At 43.4% G+C, this 24,994-nt stretch overlaps 1 protein-coding gene across 6 annotated transcripts in view; it reads left to right on the top strand.

The window, feature by feature from the left end:
- ralgps2 (Ral GEF with PH domain and SH3 binding motif 2) overlaps positions 1-24,994 on the top strand; it is a 397,302-nt gene that overhangs the window by 111,467 nt on the left and 260,841 nt on the right. For all 6 annotated transcript variants that reach the window (XR_009446048.1, XM_059647739.1, XM_059647737.1 and 3 more), the window contains 2 exons: positions 2,275-2,382; positions 14,205-14,255. Coding sequence is in view for 5 of the 6 variants with exons in the window: in XM_059647739.1 (XP_059503722.1) it covers positions 2,275-2,382; positions 14,205-14,255 (159 nt within the window). In the remaining variant the exon portion in view is untranslated. The remainder of the gene's footprint in view (positions 1-2,274; positions 2,383-14,204; positions 14,256-24,994) is intronic.

Here is a 24,994-nt window from a genome sequence, read left to right as displayed (position 1 = left end):
ACCCTCTGATGAAGGGTCTAATGCCGAAACATCAGCTTTTGTGCTCCTGAGATGCTGCTTGGCCTGCTGTGTTCATCCAGCTTCACACTTTGTTATCTTGGATTCTCCAGCATCTGCAATTCTCATTATCTCTGAGGATATCACTGGCTAGGCAGCATTTATTGTCTGTGACCTGTAGTTTCCATGCTCCACTTACCATATTTCAGAATGACAAAGATAGTTGTAGTGCCTGTTTGAAGTCTAGTTGGGCTTCAGCTAGTAGGTAGTTATGCATGGTTATGTCATTAATCCCACGTACCAAATGGTCCCTTAGCATCTCGTTCAGGGTTTACCCAAAATCTTATGCCTCTGCCATACTCATTGCTTTTCATATGCCCCACTGTCATTAGCATGGAAAAATATTGCCTTCTTTCCACATATGGGGCCCAGTCTTCAACAGCAGGATCAAACAAGTCAAGCTTACCAAATAAAACCAATAGTATCAATCCCAAATCTCCTCCAATCCTGAGACACTATTGGTTTTATTGAGTTATTAGAGAACCAGCTCTTGGAAGGTTCCTGAAGAAGGGTCTCGACCCGAAACATCAAACTTTCCTGCTCCTCTGATGCTGCTTGGCCTGCTGTGTTCACCCAGCTTCACACCGTGTTATCTCAGATTCTCCAGCATCAGCAGTTCCTACTATCTCAGTGGATGGAAGGCTGGTTTGCGTGATTGACTGGGTTGTGTCAACAACTCTGTAGTTTCTTTCGATCTTGGGAAGAGCAGTTATTGTACCACACTGTGAGGCATTTAAGTAGGATGCTTCTATGATACATCTATTAAAATTAAGAGTCTTTGTGGACATGCTGAATCTTCTTAAGCTCTTGAGGAAGTAGAAGCAATACTATGCATTCTTGACCATGGTATCAAAGTGGGTGGACCAGGACAGATTTTTGGTGATTGTCACTCCCACGAACTTGACGCTGTCAACCATCTCCACCTCAGAACCATTAATGCAGACAGGGGAGTGCCCTCCACTCTGCTTCCCGAAGTCAATGACCAGCTCCTTCGTTTTGCTGACATTAATAGAGAGACTGTTGTCTTTACACCGTGCTGTTAAGCACTCTGTCTTTCCTGTATGTTGTCTCATCGTTGTTTGAGATCCAAGTCACAATGGTGGTGTTGCTAATAAACTTGTAAGTAGAGTTAGTGTGGAATTTGATCACACAGTCTTGTGTGTAAGGTGGATTGTAGGGGAATGAGTATGCAATCTTGTGGTCACTGGTGTTGAGGATTATCGAGGAGGATGTTTTGTCGCCTGTCCTTACTGATTGTGGTCTGTTAGTCAGGAAGTTAAGAATCCAGTTACAGAGAGGGGAGCAGAGACCCAGGACCCGGAGTTTGTTTGGAATTATGATGCTGAAGGTGGAGCTGTAGTCAATAATGTACCGACAGTTTGCCTCATTACCTAATATCTCCAACATCAGTACTTTGAGGAGGGATTATAAAATGAGCACTACAGCAAATCATCAACTTCTCTTTTGGTGGCACACTCCAGCCTCATGCCTTCTGCCATCAACAAAGAACAGCATGATCATGAGAATATTGTTACCTGTAAGCTACCCTATGAGGTACCAAACAATTTGGGTTTGAGGATTTACTGACGCTTCATTATAATTACTTGCTTGCAATTTGAAATTTTCAACCTATCATTCGTCTCGGAGCGCCATCTCCAAAAGGACTGCAGCAATTTGCTTGAAATCTTACAAGGAATGTACAATAAAAAAGAGCTTTGCTAGTGTTGCCCACATTCTGAGAAACATGTATAGAATTACCACATCATATAGTTGAGCAAAATATATGTATTTGGCAAGTTGTAGCTCAACTACACTATTTCAATGTTTATCCTAGGGAGGAAGAGAAAAATTGCCAGAATAACTATATTTTTGGTGGCCTTGTAACCTCTGCCAGCTATAAGCTCCAGACTTAAAAAACTTTGTTATCCAAATCTATTCAGCATTAAATACTGCTGACGCTTAACATCCACAACAATGTCTTTGCTTATATTGTACTTGCTTTTCAGTACTTTGTATTTCAAGTTCTCACTCTAACTATAGATTCCTTTGATCTTAATTTATTCCCAACTTCTGGAACCATTTCCAAACTTAATATTTCCTGTCTGTACCCTATTGTTTCCTGTTTTTGCTGTTATGCTCTCCTCCAAATGACTTCTGATTACATTATTTGATGAAGGTTTGATGCCCTCAACTCATGAATGTCGTTCATTCCTGCAGCGGAGTAGCAGCTCTGAATCTCTGAGTGAGAAAGCTTCTAATGACCCTAAGAAAAGTTTTGATGCAGTGGTCTTTGATGTCCTGAAGGTGACGCCAGAAGAGTTTGCTGTGAGTATAGTTGATGATTAAGGTCTTTGCAGCAAATCTGTGGATTGTGTGTGAAATAGTGAAAAGAACAAGAGAAATTCAACAAATGTAACATCATCGATCATTACCAATGTCATTTTGGAGTTTGGTTACATACATTGGGGTAATTGTTACATAACAGGAAGGAAAATACACACAGAGCTTTTAATGATTGTACTTTAAAATACATTCTGTTTCTTTGGAAATCAAATTGTCAAAATTGTCCTGGTTTGGGTATTCTGCTTGGGGATATCATTAAATCAAAAGAGGTGCCTGCATTTTCTGTGTTAATTCTGACAACTTCAGTTATTTTAGTTGAGGCAATTTGAGACCATCCTGATAGCTAACCTGGAAAAACTTGATTTGAGGGTTAGGTGGATGATTGACAAGTAAGCAAGAAATGAAGGGTGGTCTTCTCTGGGGTACCAGTTTCAAAGCAGCTCTTGTAAACATGCTCTCCCTTGAAAATGAATGCAGTCAGAATTCTTGCCAGTAACTTTTGTAGGTTAACTTGACAAATTGATGGAGAACTTCAAAAGAACATACATACAGAAATAAAGCCTTAACACTGAATTGTTAAGTTGACTGTGTTGAGTTACAGAACATTTTCAAGCTTTGTGCAGATTAGAGAATACATGTTACAATTCCCTCACTACAGTGTGTATGCCCCATGTAATCTTTATTTTCCCTCCACCTTTCATAGGAATTGTTAGTTATTTTTACCTCAGGCCTTTGATTGTAAGAGTTCTACGCTACTAACCTTGACATTTGAATGTCTAGATTGGTATTTGTTTCTCTGCACATCTGTAGTTCCCACATGCTTTGATAGCTTTGCTTATTACTGACTATATGTCTGAAGCATTAATCCTTAAATAATTTAACCTCTTCAGTGACAAAATTGAAATGCGCTGGAAAAAAGGGCATCTTAATTGCCACGAGGCGTCATAGTTTTAAGCTGTTTTAAGGAAGCATGGACTGGGAGCAATTGTTCCATGGTAAGGGAACTATAGACATGTGGAGACTGTTTAAGGAACAGTTGTTGCGAGTGATGAGTAAATATGTCCCTCTGAGACAGGCAAGAAGGGGTAAGATAAAGGAACCTTGGATGACGAGAGCGGTGGAGCTTCTTGTGAAAAGGAAGAAGGTAGCTTACATAAGGTGGAGGAAGCTAGGGTCAAGTTCAGCTAGAGAGGATTACACGCAGGCAAGGAAGGAGCTCAAAAATGGCCTGAGGAGAGCCAGGAGGGGGCACGAGAAAGGCTTGGCAGAAGGAATCAGGGAAAACACAAAGGCATTTTACACTTATGTGAGGAATAAGAGAATGGTCAAAGAAAGAGTAGGGCCGATCAGGGAAAGCATAGGGAACTTGTGTGTGGAGTCTGAGGAGGTAGGAGAAGCCCTAAATGAGTTTTTTGCTTCTGTCTTTACGAAAGAAACGAACTTTGTAGTGAATGAAACCTTTGAAGAGCAGGTGTGCATGCTGGAATGGATAGAGATAGAGGAAGCTGATGTGCTGAAAATTTTGTCAAACATTAAGATTGACAAGTCGCCAGGCCCGGACCAGATTTGTCCTCGGCTGCTTTGGGAAGCGAGAAATGCAATTGCTTCGCCACTTGCGAAGATCTTTGCATCCTCGCTCTCCACTGGAGTCATACCTGAGGACTGGAGAGAGGCAAATGTAATTCCTCTCTTCAAGGAAGGAAATGGGGAAATCCCCGGCAATTACAGACCAGTAAGTCTCACGTCTGTTGTCTGCAAGGTGTTGGAAAGGATTCTGAGGGATAGGATTTATGACCATCTGGAAGAGCATGGCTTGATCAAATACAGCCAACATGGCTTTGTGAGGGGTAGGTCATGCCTCACAAACCTTATCGAGTTTTTTGAGGATGTGACTAGAAAAGTTGATGAGGGTCGAGCTGTGGATGTGGTGTATATGGACTTCAGTAAGGCATTTGATAAGGTTCCCCACGGTAGGCTCATTCAGAAGGTCAGGAGGAATGGGATACAGGGGAACTTAGCTGCTTGGATACAGAATTGGCTGGCCAACAGAAGACAGCGAGTGGTAGTAGAAGGAAAATATTCTGCCTGGAAGTCAGTGGTGAGTGGGGTTCCACAGGGCTCTGTCCTTGGGCCTCTACTGTTTGTAATTTTTATTAATGACTTGGATGAGGGGATTGAAGGATGGGTCAGCAAGTTTGCAGACGACACAAAGGTCGGAGGTGTCGTTGACAGTATAGAGGGCTGTTGTAGGCTGCAGCGGGACATTGACAGGATGCAGAGATGGGCTGAGAGGTGGCAGATGGAGTTCAACCTGGATAAATGTGAGGTGATGCATTTTGGAAGATCGAATTTGAAAGCTGAGTACAGGATTAAAGATAGGATTCTTGGCAATGTGGAGGAACAGAGGGATCTTGGTGTGCAGATACATAGATCCCTTAAAATGGCCACCCAAGTGGACAGGGTTGTTAAGAAAGCATATGGTGTTTTGGCTTTCATTAACAGGGGGATTGAGTTTAAGAGTCGTGAGATCTTGTTGCAGCTCTATAAAACTTTGGTTAGACCGCACTTGGAATACTGCGTCCAGTTCTGGTCGCCCTATTATAGGAAAGATGTGGATGCTTTGGAGAGGGTTCAGAGGAGGTTTACCAGGATGCTGCCTGGACTGGAGGGCTTATCTTATGAAGAGAGGTTGACTGAGCTCGGACGTTTTTCATTGGAGAAAAGGAGGAGGAGAGGGGACCTAATTGAGGTATACAACATAAGTAGAGGCATAGGTAGAGTTGATAGCCAGAGACTATTTCCCAGGGCAGAAATGGCTATCACGAGAAGTCATAGTTTTAAGCTGGTTGGTGGAAAGTATAGAGGGGATGTCAGAGGTGGGTTCTTTACACAGAAAGTTGTGAGAGCATGGAATGCGTTGCCAGCAGCAGTTGTGGAAGCAAGGTCATTGGGGTCATTTAAGAGACTGCTGGACATGCATACGGTCACAGAAATTTGAGGATGCATACATGAGGATCAATGGTCGGCACAACATTGTGGGCTGAAGGGCCTGTTCTGTGCTGTACTGTTCTATGTTCTATGTTAAGTGGCAGTCTTTTTATAAAAGTAAATAAATTGGAATATTTTTGAGCATCAGAGCATATCTCATGCACATGCGAATCCATGTGCGTGAGAGAGAAATTGGTTTTCTGTGGTGTTTACAGCAGCAGCTATTCTGTTCACAGTTCCTCTCTTTCCTGTTCAGGAGAAAACTTGCAGTGTAGCCCTTTTTTGTTTTGAACTATTATTAATCATTTTCAAAACATAGAATTATAGAAGTTGATTTGAGAAATAATGAACTGTAATGAATACAAAGCTTTTGTATTACTTAGAGTTATACAGCACAGAAACACACCCTTTTGTCTAACTCGTCCATGCCGACTAGATACCCTAAATAAATTTAGTCCCATTTACCAGCATTTGGCCCATATCCCTCTAAACCCTTCCTATTCACGGACCAATCAAGATACCTTTTAAGTCTTGTAATTCTACCAGCCTTTTCCACTTCCTCTGGCAGGTCATTCCAAACATGCACTAAGACCTGAATTAGTAAATTGCAATGGAAATCCTTCTACAGTTGTAAGAGGCATTGCAGATTTCACTGACACAGTTCCCAGGGACTTTTCTTGTTCATTTCCTTATCATTTTAGAGTCTATGTAAATCTAAATTCTAGTGGCATTTTTAAAAATTCATTGATGAGCTGTGGTTACTGCCTGCCTAGGCCAGCATTTATAATCTATTCCTTGAGAAGTTGATTGAGAAAGATTGTAGTGTATTGATATGTTCTCTTTGAAGGTGAAACTTCTGTAATTTAACTCACAAGCAGAAATTGGTTTTGATGTGTAATCACATTTTTCCATTGCCTCATTTAAGCCTTGAAGACAGCCTGGTAGCCGTTGGAATTTTTCTTCGTATTTCATTCTCAAGTGCAAACTCAGATTGGGCTAGTTTCATGCAGTGAAATTTTCGATTCTTTTGTGAGGTGTAAAATTTTATTCTATTCTGTTGTTCTTAAATGCTCTATTATCTTGCTTTGTCGTGATACTGCATTTGTATATCTGGAAAAGTCAATGTTAGCAGGCACCTTAACCATGGAATTTCATGTGTTCTGACCTCAAGTTCAGCCACAATCTTGTTTTGAAATAAGATTGCTTGGATAGCAACAGAAAGTGGGAACCTTGACTAGTATTTCCATTGGTAGCTGAGCAGCAGAGTAACATTGGTGTCAACTGTTTCCCCAGTTGACAACTCCTAACCTAGCACAACCCTTAGACTCTTCTTTCCAGATATTTTTGAAATAAATGTCATGCTTGATTGGAGATTGGCCAATTTAATGTATAGACATTAGAAAATGTAATAAACTTTAACTTAAAGTTGGGAAGGCAGGTGAATGAACCTGTTAAAATTAGGAACCTGTACTTTTGGGCTGCTCACATTTGGCATCTGCTTAAAGCCTCGTTCCTACAGCATGACAATTTAATTGGTGGTTAAAAAAAGCTCTTTGTCAAACATACAGCCCAGCAGATTTGTCCCTGTGCATTGTTGGACAGTGAGGGGTGTGATGTCGAGATAACAAGGTGTGGAGCTGGATGAACACAGCAGGCCAGGCAACATCAGCGGAGCAGCAAAGCTGACATTTTGGATCTGGACCCTTCTTCAGAAATGGGGGAGGGAAAGGGGGCTCAGAAATTTATAGAAAGACGGGGAGGTGGTAATAGAAGGTGGATAGTAGAGCGGATAAGTGGAGAGAAGACGGACAGGTCAGGGAGGTGGGAATGAGAGGGGGGACATGGTCTTGGGATGACGTCGTGGATGAGAAGAGTTTGAAGCTCATAAAGTCAACATTGAGACCATTGGGTTATAGAGTTCCAAGGTGGAATATGAGGTGCTGTTCCTCCAGTTTTTGGGTGGCTTGCAAACCACTTCAACTTCTCCTACCACTCCCTGGATGACATGTCCATCCCAGGCCTCCTCCAGTGTCACAGCAATGCCACCCAAAAACTCCAGCATCAGCAATTCCTGCTATCTCTAGGGGTGTGATGTCTCTTTTCTGAGTCTGTCATGGCAATTGGATGCTGCTGAGACTTGACTACTTGGGTTTTGGAATATCTGTGGCTCCTTTTCCACCTGTGTCTCAGCAGTAATGGCAGTTTAAAGTTTTTGAGAAGATTTGCAACTTGGGTTGTGGATGCAGTTGTAGACTTGCTGTCTGAGTCGGTGTGTTTGATTGTAGACATTTCGTCACTCTGCTAGGTAACATCATTAGTGTGCCTCCGGTGAAGCATGGGTATTCTGTCCTGCTGGTTATTTATATGCCTTGATTTGCTGGGATGGTTGACATCACTTCTGGTACTGTTTTTCTGTTACTTTTTCCTAGCAAATCACATTCAGGCAGGCAAAAAGTAACGAGTAATTCTTCTCGCTGTTTGAGGACCACAGCGGTTTTGGTTATGACGAGCCTAATATTCCCTGAGGCACCAGATACAAAAACTTGTCAAGAGTTGATGAATTTAGTTAAGGAATATTTCGATCACAAGCCTCTCCTAATTCTAAGACACTATCAATTTTATTCGCCAGTTCGAGAACCAAGGGGCTCTGTATCGGGATTTTTGACTAAGTTAAGACAAGTTATTGTACAAAATGCGGAGGAATGGAATTGTGGGAGATATAGCAGTTTGGATCAGAAATTGGCTTGCTGAAAGAGTGTGGTGGTTGATGGGAAATGTTCATCCTGGAGACCAGTTACTAGTGGTGTACTACAAGGGTCGGTGTTGGGTCCACTGCTGTTTGTCATTTTTATAAATGACCTGGATGAAGGTGTAGAAGGATGGGTTAGTAAATTTGCAGACGACACTAAGGTCGGTGGAGTTGTGGATAGTGACGAAGGATGCTGTAGGTTGCAGAGAGACATAGATAAGCTGCAGAGCTGGGCTGAGAGGTGGCAAATGGAGTTTAATGCAGACAAGTGTGAGGTGATGCACTTTGGTAGTAGTAACTGGAAGGCAAAATACTGGGCTAATGGTAAGATTCTTAGTAGTGTAGATGAGCAGAGAGATCGCGGGGTCCATGTACACAGATCCTTGAAAGTTGCCACCCAGGTTGACAGGACTGTTAAGAAGGCATACAGTGTTTTAGCTTTTATTAATAGAGGGATCGAGTTCCGGAACCAAGAGGTTATGGTGAAGCTGTACAAAACTCTGGTGCGGCCGCACTTGGAGTATTGCGTACAGTTCTGGTCACCGCATTATAAGAAGGAAGTGGAAGCTTTGGAAAGGGTACAGAGGAGATTTACTAGGATGTTGCCTGGTATGGAGGGAAGGTCTTACGAGGAAAGGCTGAGGGACTTGAGGCTGCTTTCATGAGAGAGAAGAAGGTTGAGAGGTGACTTAATTGAAACATATAAAATAATCAGAGGGTTAGATAGGGTGGATAGGGAGAGCCTTTTTCCTAGGATGGTGACGATGAGCACGAGGGGGCATAGCTTTAAATTGAGGGGTGAAAGATATAGGACAGATGTCAGAGGTAGTTTCTTTACTCAGAGAGTAGTAAGGGAATGGAACGCTTTGCCTGCAACGGTAGTAGATTTGCCAACTTTAGGTACATTTAAGGAGTCATTGGATAAGCATATGGACGTACATGGAATAGTGTAGGTTAGATGGGCTTGAGATCGGTATGACAGGTCGACACAACATCGAGGGCCGAAGGGCCTGTACTGTGCTGTAATGTTCTATGTTCTAACTGGCAGAGGCTTATATTTTTGGGTTAACCCTGAATAAGATGCTGTGGAACTGTTTGGTACGTGGGATTAATGACAAAACCATGTAGAAGCACCTGTCAGCTGATGGCCATCTGGATTTCAAACAGGCACTACGACTGGCTTTGTTATTGGCTTTGCGTCCACAGTTTAATATTGTCAGCAGTGACCAGAACAGTGTCCAGAAAGTTTAATAACAGAATAGATTCTTCCAGGGAAGACACCACTGGCTTTGTTATTAGAAAATGTGCAAGTCAAACACTTGAGCTATAGAGTATCCTAATGGACACCCTCACCTATCTGACTGAGCTTGGGGAACATTGCTTGACTGCAGGTAATCGCATAGCCTCACGCAGGACATATCCTGAGCAGAGGGACCCTAGGTCAGCCAATAGCAAAACGCCTAAACAAAGCCAAGCCTCGGCCAACTGGCTAAAATGTACTTCAGGATCTGGGCCGGCGAGCCCAGGATAGTTCATTTCAACATCTCTGAAGAAGAGTCTCAGCCCGAAACGTTGGCTTTCCTGTTCCTCAGATGCTGCTTGGCTTGCTGTGCTTGTCCAACTCTACACCTTGTTATCTCAATCAAAATAAATGTCTTGTCTAATGGATACCGGTCTTCAACAAGATTCACTCTAGACTCCAATCCTTGGTTTCGCAGTCTAGCCAAGGTCTTACGCAGACTAATGTTGAGGAAACCATTACGGATTCGGGGTACAACTTCGGTTCTGGCCTCCTCTGAGAAGCAGTTGGTGCATTTATCACTGATTGTAGTAAAAGGCTTGGGCCCTAGCTTGTTGCGGTGGAATTAGTTGAGAAAGATTCACCTAGAATTCAATTTCAATTAGAATGTAGCTATCTGAGTGAAGTTGTAATTAAATATCCAGATGTTTTCAGGAAGGTTGAGGGAGTATCAAAGGAAGCAGGATCACCTTGCATGTTGACCAGGAAGCAATACTGCTGTTCTGCATGGCCTGCTAAGTGCCATTTGCCTTGGGTGCAAAAGTAGAGGCAGAAATCAGGAGGCTGCAAAGCGAAGGAACCATTGAACTGGTACAGTTTTTCGAATGGGCAGAACCGGTCGTAACAATGGTGAAGCCTGATGGATTGGTTTGTTTTTGTGAGGATTTCAAGCAAGTAGTAAGTCACTTCTTGCAACTGGATGAATACCCAGTCCCTTGCATAAGAGGACTTGCATGCAAAAGTTCGGGGGAGCTGTTCTTCATGAAGCTGGCCATGAGATAAGTGTATCTGCAATTGTGACGAGATGAAGAGTTGCAGAAGTGTGTCACAATTAATAGCTATTAGGGTTTGTACCTGTATACAAGACTGCCTTTTGGAGTTTCATCAGCTTGCGCCTTTTTTCAGCTTTTCCAGCAGAAGATTTTACAAGGTGTACCCCCAAGTTGCTGTTTATCTGGATGATGTGCTAATAATTGGGAAGACCAATAAAGAGCACTTGGAGAACTTAGACATAGTAAAGTGGTTCTCCCAGGTACACATATGCCTTATAAGAGAAAAACATGTGTTCCAGGCACCTCAAATGACATACTTGGGCTGCAGAGTTGACAAGGTCAGGTCACACCTGTTGGAAGATAAATTGAGGATGATCACATCTACACTAGAGCTCAAGTCTTTCCTTGGGTTGATGATACATAACCTGGCCTCCATCTTGGCACCCTCACACCTGTTGTTGAGAAAAGGTCAGTCTTGAAAATGGTTGCATAGTGAAGAAATAGTCTTTAGAGAAGTGAAGAAGCTGCTATCATTGACAAAAGTGCTAGCCTGCTATGATCCGAAGTGAGTGGTGATGCTGACATGTGATGCCTCCCTGTCTGGTATCGGCGTAGTATTGGTTCACCGGTGGCCCAAAAGACAGGAATACCTGATAGTGTATGCTTCCAGGACTGTGCCCATATATTAAGAGGAAGGCTTCGCTGTCATCTTGGGTGTGGGAAAGGCCCACCGTTATCTTTATGGACCGCAATTAGTAATAGTAGCTGACCACAAACCCGTGCTAAGGATACCCAAAGTATGCAAGGCTGTTCCATTCATAACATCTGGTTGAATTCAGCAGTGGGCTTTTATTCTCAGTGTGTCCAATTACACGTTGGAGCACTGTCTGAGAGTCGAAGTGGCAAATGTGGTTACCTTGAACCGCTTCCCTCTGGCAGATACATCACCAGTGGTGTCTTCCCTGGAAGAATCTGTTCTGTTATTAAACTTTCTGGACACTGTTCTGGTCACTGCTGACAATATTAAACTGTGAACGCAAAAAGACCCTGTCCTAGCAAATCCTAAACAGCTGGTGGTGGTGGAGGAAATAGAGGGACATCACAACCAACAGTGAAATCGTTCTGGCCCTGATGAGGCTAGACTACCATAGAGGATTATGGGGAGCAAGAGAGCTTGTCCCAAATAAAGATTGCTGCCAGATACTGACTGAACTCCTCCAGCGCCATCCAAGGCTTTCCAAAATGAAGATGTTGGCAAGAAGTTATGTCTGGTGTCCAGGGTTGGATGCTGACATAGCTGTGTTAGTGGGGCCAAGCCCAGAATATCAATAAGGACAAAAATTACTGGCAGCAGCTCCCCTGCATTCGTGGGAATCACCAGGTAAACCCTTGATTTGGTTACACACAGTGATGCCGATACTTTCATAGGCTCAATGTTTTTGGTTATTATGGATGCCCATTCAAAGTTGTTGACGTGCATAGAGTTCACTCACCAAACTCTAGGTTGTAAGTTGAAAAGTCGCAAGCATTGTTTGCAAGACATGGACTTCTGAAAGTAATGGGACATCATGTACCTGCAAGGATTTCGAATATTTTCCAAAGTTGAATGGCATTTGGCATGTTTGGACAGCTCCATACCATCCATTGTCCAATAGTCTGGTGGAAAGAGCAGTCCAAATGTTGAAGGCAGGTTTAAAGAAACAGCCTACTGCTTTACTGTATATCAAACTGTCCTGGTTCCTCTTTGATTATAGGACCCCCTAGTCACACAACTAGGTCGCCTAGTCACACAACTAAAGGGATTGCCCCAGCAGAGTTGCTAATGGGGAGAAGACTGTGCGCCAGCTTAAACATGATATTTGTGGACTTTGGGTTGGAGGGGTAGGTTGGATGTTGTGAAACGGCAGCTGAAATGCCAATGCTGCCCACATACTTCCTCCAAGCAAGAGAGACAGTTTAGTTCAGGGATTGAACTGAACACAGACAGAGCCCTGCATGAGTATGAAGTATGGTTGGTGTGAGGTAGATGAGGCGGTCGGAACAAAAACATGGATCACATGAAAGTTACTATCTCGCAAACCGAACCACGGCAAAACATACCCAAGCCCGACCTGAAAAAGTGGAGTAATTTCTTCAGAAAGGTTCTGGGTACGAGAGATGTGTTGCGGTTGGGTATATGTTGACTGTGTCTGTCTGAGTCGTAGTTGGAGGTACTGGACCTGGTGAGAAAACATCTCTGGAGAAACTGGAAGAAAACAAAAGGCACCCACCCCCCTCCACCCGACTTCATCTGATGAAGGAGCAGCATTATGAAAGCTTGTGATCTCAAATAAATCTGTTGAACTATAACCTGGTATTGTGTGACTTCTGACTATGATATCCCTGATTGGTGCTGTTAACCTGGGCCGAATTGGAAGCCATGGCTGACAGATATGAACAGGAGTGACATGGCTTCTGGCCACTCTGGAGATTGGCTCTGAGCCAGCTGGTCAGAGTCCACATACTGCATGTGTAAATTAAAGGTGACAGGATACTTGCCTCCATGGAATTATTCATCCATAACCATTCAAGGTAAGTGGCAAAATAAATTAATTCAGAATGAGTCAGCCTCTTCCGTTTATGTTGGCATACAGGGAGCTCACATTTAGCATTTAATGCAGCCCCATGTCTCTCTTCACATGGCAAGTGATCAAAATAACCCCAAATACCCTCTCCTAGACTATAATTCCTTGACGAAGCAAGTAATTTGGGGAATATCTTCAGTCAAAAGGCACCAACGTGATATTGAGTTGCTTAATATTTTGCTGCTTTTGTGAATCTAATGCAAAATATAGCATCAGTTGTTCAGTTGGTATCGTGATGGAATTTCTTTTAAATGTTAACTTTTAAAAAGAAAATGGTCTCAGTGGAAAACAATGAGTTTTACATTGCGGGTTGAAATGCAGCACAATCTGTTTTCCTGACTTAAGCTGCAGTTACTTTGTTGCACAGAAAAAAAAGTTCTGTTGCAGTTCTATTTGTTATGCCATTAATGCACAGTATGTTACTCTGGTTGCAAAATGAATCAAATTCATCAATGCCAATAATATTTCCTAATTACCCTCCCCACTTCCATTCTCTGTAAATGTTAATAAAACATTTTATTTTGGCTACTTCGTCTATACATCCAACAGCTGTTTTCTTCAGAGACCGTACCTTTTTAATCTCAAAAATATTTTCCACATCAGTCACTTCATTCATTACTTTTTGCCTAAAACATTCTTTATAATGTGTATGCCTGTGTGTGCAGTTTTAACTTTGTGCATCAAATGTACAGATGTTTTAATTAAAAATCTGGAAACAATTATTTTCAGTTTATCTCGAGCTGAATTGTATAACTATTGCTTTTCGTTAGAAACTGACTTCTTAAAATCAAATTACCGGGGTTTTCTATAGTTCCTCCTGATGAGGACGAAAATTTTAAGTCGTAATTTGGGTGATTAATGAACTTTGATTGTGAAAATCTAGTCCTTAAGGAGCATCTCAGGAAGTGATACCTATTAATTTAAATATTAGAACTTATTGTATAACATGTTCATGTTTGTATTTGGAGTTGGTTAAGATATTAATTAGTTGCATTGATTCTGAAAATACATGTTCACAATATTTCAACCTTTCTTTAATGCTTCATATTTTCACAATAGAATGCAATTAGGACATTTATTTTAACTATTCAGTATTCAAAAAATGTGATGGTTGGCTAATTGCAAAATTTGATTTGTTTGGTTTCTTACAGAGTCAGATAACGCTAATGGATGCACCTGTTTTTAAAGCTATTCAGCCTGAAGTAAGTTCTTTCAGATTGCTTCATAGTTTCTAGCAACAGCAATGTGATAATTTTGGACAGCAGAATTTTTACCCATGCTTTGTTTTAACCACTTGTATTGATTATGAGTGATACTTTATTTACCTCCAACACAGCTCTTTCATTCTCTTCAATTCTATCTTAGTTCCATTCTGATTTGTCCCAACACGTGTGTACCACAGATGCTTAACATTGTATTTGAGCCTCAACTCTGAAGCTAGTGAGGCAGACATATTTTTAAAGTTAAACATAGGTCAGATAGAAGATCTTTGGGCTCCTGCCTGAAACCTGATGTCTTAGGTAATTGATATCATGGTTTTCGTGAGCTCATCAGTAAGCTAAACAGGAGGGTATACAAAGCTTCTGGAGTCATATTTAAACTTCAGGTTAGGGACACCTATCTTTATCTGTTCTCATTTACATCATTGTTGTTGTTAGCCCCAGTCTTAATTTTAGACATTTTACATCGGCTCATATAAATTGTGGATGCCTAAAAGCCAAGGTCCAGCTGGTTCACTTTCTGCCATCCTAATAGTCAAGTGATACAAAAACGGAGTTGCTTACTTATATGATCTTTGCTATCATTGGTTTGACAACAGGTCAAAATATGAGGCAGAACAAATGCACAGTAATAGAAATCTTTGAAAATATTTATTCCAATGTCATCTCTTTCTCTCAAACATGCTATTTTTGCATTATTTTATCTTCTGATTACATCCTTAAAGAATTTTCTTTGTAAAAGTCATGATATATAAGCTACTCATTACCAAATGGCTTGATTTCTCTGACATAAATGCAGAATGGCAAAGCCTATTGTATCCATTGCCATCACTCACATTCTGTCCCCCTTCCTGTTGCATCTCTAATGTTCTAGTGTGCTGTATGCATGTACAACTTCACTCTGCTTTTGGAGGCAGATTCTTTGGTGAACGTACGATATCTCAAAATTCTTCAACCTCTCCTAAAAGTATTTTTTTTTAACCAGTTCATACCTTTGAATATTAATTCTCCAACTTTCCAGTTCATCTGAACCATGTCACGGCACATTGATTGATTTTGTTTTTGTTTTACATTGTCTTCCCTAAACCAAGAGCATGGAAATTCATCATAGGTCTAAACTGCTGCTTTTGCACAGATAGTGTTGTATGACAGTGGGATTGAATGTCTTTTTATTTACAATTAATACACAGTATATCTTATCCAAGATGCATATTTAAATACACTGCAGAATATAAACCATTTTAATTTGTTAGAGAAATTGGCAGCTTTAAAATTTCAAACATTATGGATGTATTTTAAGGATTAGGTTGGCCAGTAATTTTTAGCTAATAATTCCCTGCTGGCTAATTTTTTAAGCTGTGCAAGATATAAATTCTTACTTTATCTCCTTTAGAGAAACTATTAGCATTATTGTCAGTGGTAGGTGAACCTTTAAAAGCAAAGTTTGAAGTTCAGCAGTGTTGAATTGGGCCATTTGGCCCAACAAGTCCACGCCGATCTTCGGAAGAGCATCTCACCCAGAATCACCCCCACCTAAAAAAAAAGAACACTTTTAGGAGAGGTTGAAGAATTTTGAGATATTGTACGTTCACCAAAGAATCTGTCTCCAAAAGCAGAGTGAAGTTGGACATGCATACAGCACACTAGAACATTAGAGATGCAACAGAAAGGGGGACAGTATGTGAGTGATGGCAATGGATACAATAGGCTTTGCCATTCTGCATTTATGTCGGAGAAATCAAGTCATATGGTAATGAGTAGCTTTTATATCATTTCCCACGGCTAATGCACCTAATCTACATACCCCTGAATGCTATGGGTAATTTAGCATGGCTAATCGACCTATCTTGCACGTCTTTGGTCAGTGCAAAGAAACTGGAACACCCTACAGAAACCCACGAAGAGAGGGGGTGGGGAGAACGTGCAAACACAACACAGACAGTTGCCCAAGGCCCTGGTGCTGTGAGACAACAGTGCTAAACTCTGAGCTACCATCCCCGATCAAATCGCAAGTACATTGAGCCCGGTGAATTATTTGCTAAGAGTGCCAGATGGAGGAAAAACTGTGTCATATTCATATGCTTAAGTGGTATGTTGGTAAGGAACGAAAGCAAAAGGAGAATGTTGTATTTGTTACAACTTGGAGTGAAGAAACAAATCCAGATAAATTTGAATTTGATATTCCTGAAAATAAATTTGATAATGAGGAAGTTCTCAAAAATTGGGATAAATTGTTGAGTTACCTTCCAGAGGAAAATTGAAATGGCCTGAGATAATTATTACGATCAGCTGGAGAGATGTATATGAATATGCTGGGAAGTACTGGCATGATTATACATGATGTAAATGTAGGAAATGCTGTTCCAGTTAAGCAATACCCTTACAGACTTAATCCTCTAAATTTGGCACTTGTTCAAAAAGAGATTAAAAGTGATATAATCAAAAGTAAGTCACAGCGAATGGTGATGGTGCCAAAACCGGTGGTACCCAACGAGTGTGTTGATTACTGCAAACTCGATGCAATTGCAAAATTTGATTCATATCCCATTGCATGGCTGTAAGACTGTATTGAGAAGGTGGTATAAGCAGTTTATATTTTGAAGTTCCTCTTTCTCAGCGGATACTGGCAGGTAATTTTTCTGAGAGAGTAAAAGAGATTCCAGCTTTCATGACACAGAATCGACTTTACTAGTTTAAAGTTGTGCATTTTTCATACCAGTTGGCATCAACTTTCTTTCAAAGACCAACCAATAAAGTCATTTCTGGATTACTCAATTGTGTGCTGTACATAAATGATCATGTGACTTTTAGTCACACATGGAAGGAACATTTGGAGCAGCCATCTGAATGTTCGATCGACTTCAGAAGGCAGCTGTGGCAATAAACCTGGCTAAAAGTGAGTTCGCGTAAGTCCAAGTCACGTTCCTGGGCCATATCTTTTGACATGGACAGATGGCCCGCGGGATGCGAAAACAAAGGCTGCTGGACCGTTTGCTGTACTGTTGATGAAGAGAGGAGTACAACAATCCCTGGGACTGAGTGGGTTCCTTTTTTATTGAAAATTTGTACCAAAGTTTGGCAACATTTATTTGCCAGTAATGTGTCTGAGACAATTGTAAATACTGATCATAACCCCTGAACATTTTTGGAGACAAAATTTTAAGATAAAAATACCAGACTGTTTAAATGGAGTTTATTATTGCAGCAATTCAATTTGAAAATTGTATAGATGGCAGGACGAGAGAATGTAGTTGTCCTGACTTTGATAAAGGAAGATGAAGGTGTTTGGTGGCAGAAAAAACAGACTGAAATGGACTGTGGTATTAAATGTTTGCATGTTTAGAGACAGTGTAATGATGCCATTGTTATGTGGTGATGGTTCCTGTTTTTTAAAGCAAGGGAGGTGTGACATTACAATGGCTTTAAGAGATGCATTTTGCCCTTTGTTTTTGAAGAGAGATTTTGAGCCATAGGTAACGGCTTTCAAGTCCAAGCCACTAAAGTAAACAACTTGTGAGGCTTTGGGATTTTTTAAAAGTTGGAGCAGTAGAAGCACTGTGAAAGGGTAGAGTCAGGCTCCCGTAGAACCAGGGTTTTAGTTTAGCTTTCACTTGTTGGGGATTTGAAGCTGGTTGTGGAAGCTGCTACATCTCACTCTCTCTCTCTCGTTCTCTCGCTCTTGCTCACTCTCTCTGCTACAGCTAAAAGCTTGGGTTCTCTTGTCTCCTGCCGGAATCATATGAGACCATCAGTGTTAGTGACTTTGCCTTTGCCAAGGCTGTATTTTTGGAATGTTCCTGTAATGTTTGCTGTTTAATAGTTAAATTTTTCTGATAAGTTTTCCAGTAGAGTTAAAATTATGCCAATTCCTTTTGCGTTTGTTTGTGTTATAACTGTAGAGTAGGAATAAAGTGTGCTTTGCTTAAAACTGAGTAGTCTGACCAATCGAATTACATCTGGAACACAACAGCTTATGCTTGCATTTAAATAAGAAAGAAGTTAGCGTCTAGGTTATCTCCTTGAAATATTTGAAAGTGGATTGGTATGGTCCATAACATGATGGAAAGCACGTTTTGCTGCTGCACACTGCATGGTAGCAATGTGAAATAGCTAGTTTCACTTGTTGCTCATAGTCCTGACATTTCACCTTTGGACGGTAATCTGAGATCATAAACTGGGGACTTTTCAGGATTAAAACTAGGTCCATTCATGGATGTAATATACTAGAAACAATTGGTAGCCATTACCTGCAGGATAGCTGTAATAAGCACTATCTTGACATAGAGCTTACATAATGAGCAAATGGCTCAAGGCCTGAGATGTGCTCAGTTTACCTCATGACACAGATGAATTTAATCTTAGCCTGAGATAACAAAGTGTGAAGCTGGATGAACACAGCAGGCCAAGCAGTATCTTAGGAGCATAGGCCCAAAGCATCAGCTTTTGTGCTCCTAAGATGCTGCTTGGCCTGCTGTGTTCATCCAACTCCACACTTTGTTATCTCGGATTCTCTGGCAGCTGCAGTTCCCATTATCTCTGAAACAATTTTCACCTGTGGTTACAGCGTATAAGCTGAAAAATGTAATTTTGAGATAGGAGGAGCTGCAGATGCTGGAGAATCTGAGATAACAAGGTGTAGAGCTGGATGAACACAGCAGGCCAAGCAGGCATCAGAGCCTTCCTGTTCCTCTGATGCTGCTTGGCCTGCTGTGTTCATCCAGCTCTACATCTTGTTATCTAAATGTAATTCTGACCCAGCCTTGACTGTGGCAAATATCATGTTTCAGCTCCTTTCCTAGCTCAGAACATCCAAATCAGCATGGTTAGAGAACTGTATTTGATACATTCTGATGTGTTAGCTCTATTGATCCCTACCTAATTTGAACTTCATGAAATGTCCCCTTATTGGTATTGTGAAATGTAAAATTTAACCTAAGCCAGTTCTTGTATACATTTCCACAAGAACTTGTCTACAAATTCCTTACCTAAATAATCAAAGGCAAACCTTGTCACATGTGGATATTACGTAACTGCTTCTTTTGTAAGTAAATTACATTCTGAACCACATTAACTAATTGATTATACAGTTGTGTTCTGAAAAATTGGATATGGAATGATATAGGGCCGACACCTGGCAAGACTTGCTGTAACAAATATAAGTGATAAATTAAAGATCAGCCTTAACAAAAGGGGAGGTGATGGCCTCGTGGTATTATTCCTGGACTGCTAATCCAGAGATCCAGGTAACATTCTGGGACCCCAGGTTCAAATCCCACCAAAGCATATGGTGGAATTTGAATTCAATAAATATCTGGAATTAAGATTCTAGTGATGACCATGAAGCCATTGTTGATTGTCAGGAAAAACCCATCTGGCTCATTAATATCCTTTAGGGAAGGAAACTGCTATCCTTACCAGGTCTGGCGTACATGTGACTCCAGACCCACAGCAATGTGGTTGACTCTTAACTGCCCTCTGAAGATTAGGGATAGGCAGTAAATGCTGTCTAGCCAGCGATGCCCTCATCCTGTGAACAAATAAAGGAGAAAAAAACACAGTTCCACAGCCAACTGATCAGATTTAAGCTCAGCAGTCCTGCCCCATCCTGTTGTGGATGGACAATTAAACAGTTCACTGGAAGAGGAAGCACCAGAAATATTCCCATCCTTGATTATGGGGGATCCTAACATATCAGTGCAAAAGATAAGTTTGAAGTACTTAAAACAATTTTAAGTCAGAAATGAAGGGCAGAGGATTTATTTGGCCTCCTTTAGAGATCGTCACCATCACAGACCCCTATTTTTGCCCATTTCATTGACACCATTTCACATCAAGAAACAGCTGACAGCATTTGATGTTGTCAGGGCCCATAGCCTTTGCAATGTTTCAGCAATTGTATTGAAAAACTTTGCTGCAGAACTTGCTATGCAAGTACATTTACAACAGGTGGTTGCCTGATGATGTGGAAAATTTCCCTTTAATGCCCTGTCCAAAAAACCTAGGACAGATCCAATCCAGCTAGATACTCTATCAGTCTACTGTCAATCATCAGTAAAGTATCAGAAGGTGTCATGAACAGGGCTATCTAGCAGAACTTGTTAGCAACAACCTTCACACTGATGCTCAGCTTTGGATCCGTCAGGACTATTCAGCTCCTGATCTCATTACTACCTTGGTTCAAACATGGACAAAAGAGCTGAATTCCAGAGGTGAGAGGGATTGCCCTTGACATCAAAGCTGATTTGACTGAGTGTATCATCAGGGCAACCTAGGAAAAGTTTTCTAGTGGAACAGAAAGGAAGATGGGTTGCGTCATTGGAGGGCAGGCATCTCAGCTGTAAGACATCACTGCAGCCATTCCTCAAAATTGTATCCTGGGCTCAACCATCATTATCAATGACCTTCAGTTAATAATCATAACGTCAGAATGGGTATGTTCGCTGATGAATACACTATATTCAGCACCATTCATGACTCCTCAGGTACTGAAGCAGTTATGCCCAAGAGCAGAGACTACTAATCCTGCAGCATGTAGCTTGCTTTCTGACTCACCAAAATCTGTGCACAGTCCATTCGACAATTCAGGAGTATGATGAAATATTGTCTGTTTGCCTGATGAGTGCAGGCGCCAACAACACCCAGCAAAGCTTGACACCATCCAGGACAAAGCCTCTTGCTTCATTAGCACCATATTCACAAACATTCACTCCCTCCACCATTGAGGCACAGTGACAGTGTATACCATCTACAAATTGTACTGTAGAAATTCACTAGGGCTCTTAGACAACCGTCTAGAAAGACAAGGGTAACATACATGCGATACATCATCTGGAAATTCCCATCCAAGCCACTCGCCATGTTGTTTTGGAAATATAGCCAAAATCTTGGAACTCTGTTATAACATTATGATAACATTAACAATAACATTATGACTATATTTATAGCAAATGGACTGTAGCAGTTCAAGAATTAAATTGACCATCACTTGCTCCAGGGCAACTAGGGTTGGGCAATGAATGCTGGCCCAGCCAGTGAAGCTCTCATCCCATGAATTAACTTTTTAAAGAAACCGTACATGCCATTGGACCTATTAACCATTCTTTATGTGTGCAAGCTGATTTCTTCAATCCAGCTAAGGTTATTGGTCTACGGTGCTAAGTTATTGACGCATCATTTTGGAATTCAGGATGACATATTTTGATATAATAAAATGTGAGGCTGGATGAACACAGCAGGCCAAGCAGCATCTCAGGAGCACAAAAGCTGACGTTTCGGGCCTAGACCCTTCATCAGAGAGGGGGATGGGGAGAGGGAGCTGGAATAAATAGGGAGAGAGGGGGAGGCGGACCGAAGATGGAGAGTAAAGAAGATAGGTGGAGATAGTATAGGTGGGGAGGTAGGGAGGGGATAGGTCAGTCCAGGGAAGACGGACAGGTCAAGGAGGTGGGATGAGGTTAGTAGGTAGCTGGGGGTGCGGCTTGGTGTGGGAGGAAGGGATGGGTGAGAGGAAGAACCGGTTAGGGAGGCAGAGACAGGTTGGACTGGTTTTGGGATGCAGTGGGTGGGGGGGAAGAGCTGGGCTGGTTGTGTGGTGCAGTGGGGGGAGGGGACGAACTGGGCTGGTTTAGGGATGCAGTAGGGGAAGGGGAGATTTTGAAACTGGTGAAGTCCACATTGATACCATATGGCTGCAGGGTTCCCAGGCGGAATATGAGTTGCTGTTCCTGCAACCTTCGGGTGGCATCATTGTGGCAGTGCAGGAGGCCCATGATGGACATGTCATCTAGAGAATGGGAGGGGGAGTGGAAATGGTTTGCGACTGGGAGGTGCAGTTGTTTGTTGCGAACTGAGCGGAGGTGTTCTGCGAAGCGGTCTCCAAGCCTCCGCTTGGTTTCCCCAATGTAGAGGAAGCCGCACCGGGTACAATGGATGCAGTATACCACATTGGCAGATGTGCAGGTGAACCTCTGCTTAATGTGGAATGTCATCTTGGGGCCTGCGATGGGGGTGAGGGAGGAGGTGTGGGGACAAGTGTAGCATTTCCTGCGGTTGCAGGGGAAGGTGCCGGGTGTGGTGGAGTTGGAGGGCAGTGTGGAGCGAACAAGGGAGTCACGGAGAGAGTAGTCTCTCCGGAAAGCAGACAGGGGAGGGGATGGAAAAATGTCTTGGGTGGTGGGTTCGGATTGTAAATGGCGGAAGTGTCGGAGGATGATGCGTTGTATCCGGAGGTTGGTAGGGTGGTGTGTGAGAACGAGGGGGATCCTCTTAGGGCGGTTGTGGCGGGGGCGGGGTGTGAGGGATGTGTTGCGGGAAATACGGGAGACGCGGTCAAGGGCGTTCTCGATCACTGTGGGGGGGAAGTTGCGGTCCTTAAAGAACTTGGACATCTGGGATGTGCGGGAGTGGAATGTCTTATCGTGGGAGCAGATGCGGCGGAGGCGGAGGAATTGGGAATAGGGGATGGAATTTTTGCAGGAGGGTGGGTGGGAGGAGGTGTATTCTAGGTAGCTGTGGGAGTCGGTGGGCTTGAAATGGACATCAGTTACAAGCTGGTTGCCCGAGATGGAGACTGAGAGGTCCAGGAAGGTGAGGGATGTGCTGGAGATGGCCCAGGTGAACTGAAGGTTGGGGTGGAAGGTGTTGGTGAAGTGGATGAACTGTTCGAGCTCCTCTGGGGAGCAAGAGGCGGCGCCAATACAGTCATCAATGTACCGGAGGAAGAGGTGGGGTTTGGGGCCTGTGTAGGTGCGGAAGAGGGACTGTTCCACGTAACCTACAAAGAGGCAGGCATAGCTGGGGCCCATGCGGGTGCCCATGGCCACCCCCTTATTTGGGGCCTGTGTAGGTGCGGAAGAGGGACTGTTCCACGTAACCTACAAAGAGGCAGGCATAGCTGGGGCCCATGCGGGTGCCCATGGCCACCCCCTTATTTGGGGCCTGTGTAGGTGCGGAAGAGGGACTGTTCCACGTAACCTACAAAGAGGCAGGCATAGCTGGGGCCCATGCGGGTGCCCATGGCCACCCCCTTAGTCTGTAGGAACTGGGCACCCGCATGGGCCCCAGCTATGCCTGCCTCTTTGTAGGTTACGTGGAACATTCCCTCTTCCGCACCTACACAGGCCCCAAACCCCACCTCTTCCTCCGGTACATTGATGACTGTATCGGCGCCGCCTCTTGCTCCCCAGAGGAGCTCGAACAGTTCATCCACTTCACCAACACCTTCCACCCCAACCTTCAGTTCACCTGGGCCATCTCCAGCACATCCCTCACCTTCCTGGACCTCTCAGTCTCCATCTCAGGCAACCAGCTTGTAACTGATGTCCATTTCAAGCCCACCGACTCCCACAGCTACCTAGAATACACCTCCTCCCACCCACCCTCCTGCAAAAATTCCATCCCCTATTCCCAATTCCTCCGCCTCCGCCGCATCTGCTCCCACGATAAGACATTCCACTCCCGCACATCCCAGATGTCCAAGTTCTTTAAGGACCGCAACTTTCCCCCCACAGTGATCGAGAACGCCCTTGACCGCATCTCCCGTATTTCCCGCAACACATCTCTCACACCCCGCCCCCGCCACAACCGCCCTAAGAGGATCCCCCTCGTTCTCACACACCACCCTACCAACCTCCGGATACAACGCATCATCCTCCGACACTTCCGCCATTTACAATCTGAACCCACCACCCAAGACATTTTTCCATCCCCTCCCCTGTCTGCTTTCCGGAGAGACCACTCTCTCCGTGACTCCCTTGTTCGCTCCACACTGCCCTCCAACCCCACCACACCCGGCACCTTCCCCTGCAACCGCAGGAAATGCTACACTTGTCCCCACACCTCCTCCCTCACCCCCATCGCAGGCCCCAAGATGACATTCCACATTAAGCAGAGGTTCACCTGCACATCTGCCAATGTGGTATACTGCATCCATTGTACCCGGTGCGGCTTCCTCTACATTGGGGAAACCAAGCGGAGGCTTGGAGACCGCTTTGCAGAACACCTCCGCTCAGTTCGCAACAAACAACTGCACCTCCCAGTCGCAAACCATTTCCACTCCCCCTCCCATTCTCTAGATGACATGTCCATCATGGGCCTCCTGCAGTGCCACAATGATGCCACCCGAAGGTTGCAGGAACAGCAACTCATATTCCGCCTGGGAACCCTGCAGCCATATGGTATCAATGTGGACTTCACCAGTTTCAAAATCTCCCCTTCCCCTACTGCATCCCTAAACCAGCCCAGTTCATCCCCTCCCCCCACTGCACCACACAACCAGCCCAGCTCTTCCCCCCCACCCACTGCATCCCAAAACCAGTCCAACCTGTCTCTGCCTCCCTAACCGGTTCTTCCTCTCACCCATCCCTTCCTCCCACACCAAGCCGTACCCCCAGCTACCTACTAACCTCATCCCACCTCCTTGACCTGTCCGTCTTCCCTGGACTGACCTATCCCCTCCCTACCTCCCCACCTATACTATCTCCACCTATCTTCTTTACTCTCCATCTTCGGTCCGCCTCCCCCTCTCTCCCTATTTATTCCAGCTCCCTCTCCCCATCCCCCTCTCTGATGAAGGGTCTAGGCCCGAAACGTCAGCTTTTGTGCTCCTGAGATGCTGCTTGGCCTGCTGTGTTCATCCAGCCTCACATTTTATTATCTTGGAATTCTCCAGCATCTGCAGTTCCCATTATCTCTGGCATATTTTGATGTTTAATGCCATCTTT

The sequence above is a fragment of the Stegostoma tigrinum genome, chromosome 8 (assembly GCF_030684315.1).
Source record: "Stegostoma tigrinum isolate sSteTig4 chromosome 8, sSteTig4.hap1, whole genome shotgun sequence".
In the NCBI taxonomy this organism is placed as follows: domain Eukaryota; kingdom Metazoa; phylum Chordata; class Chondrichthyes; order Orectolobiformes; family Stegostomatidae; genus Stegostoma; species Stegostoma tigrinum.
The sequence above is the reverse complement of the archived record's forward strand: the minus strand, read 5'-3'. Positions and strand labels throughout refer to the sequence as shown.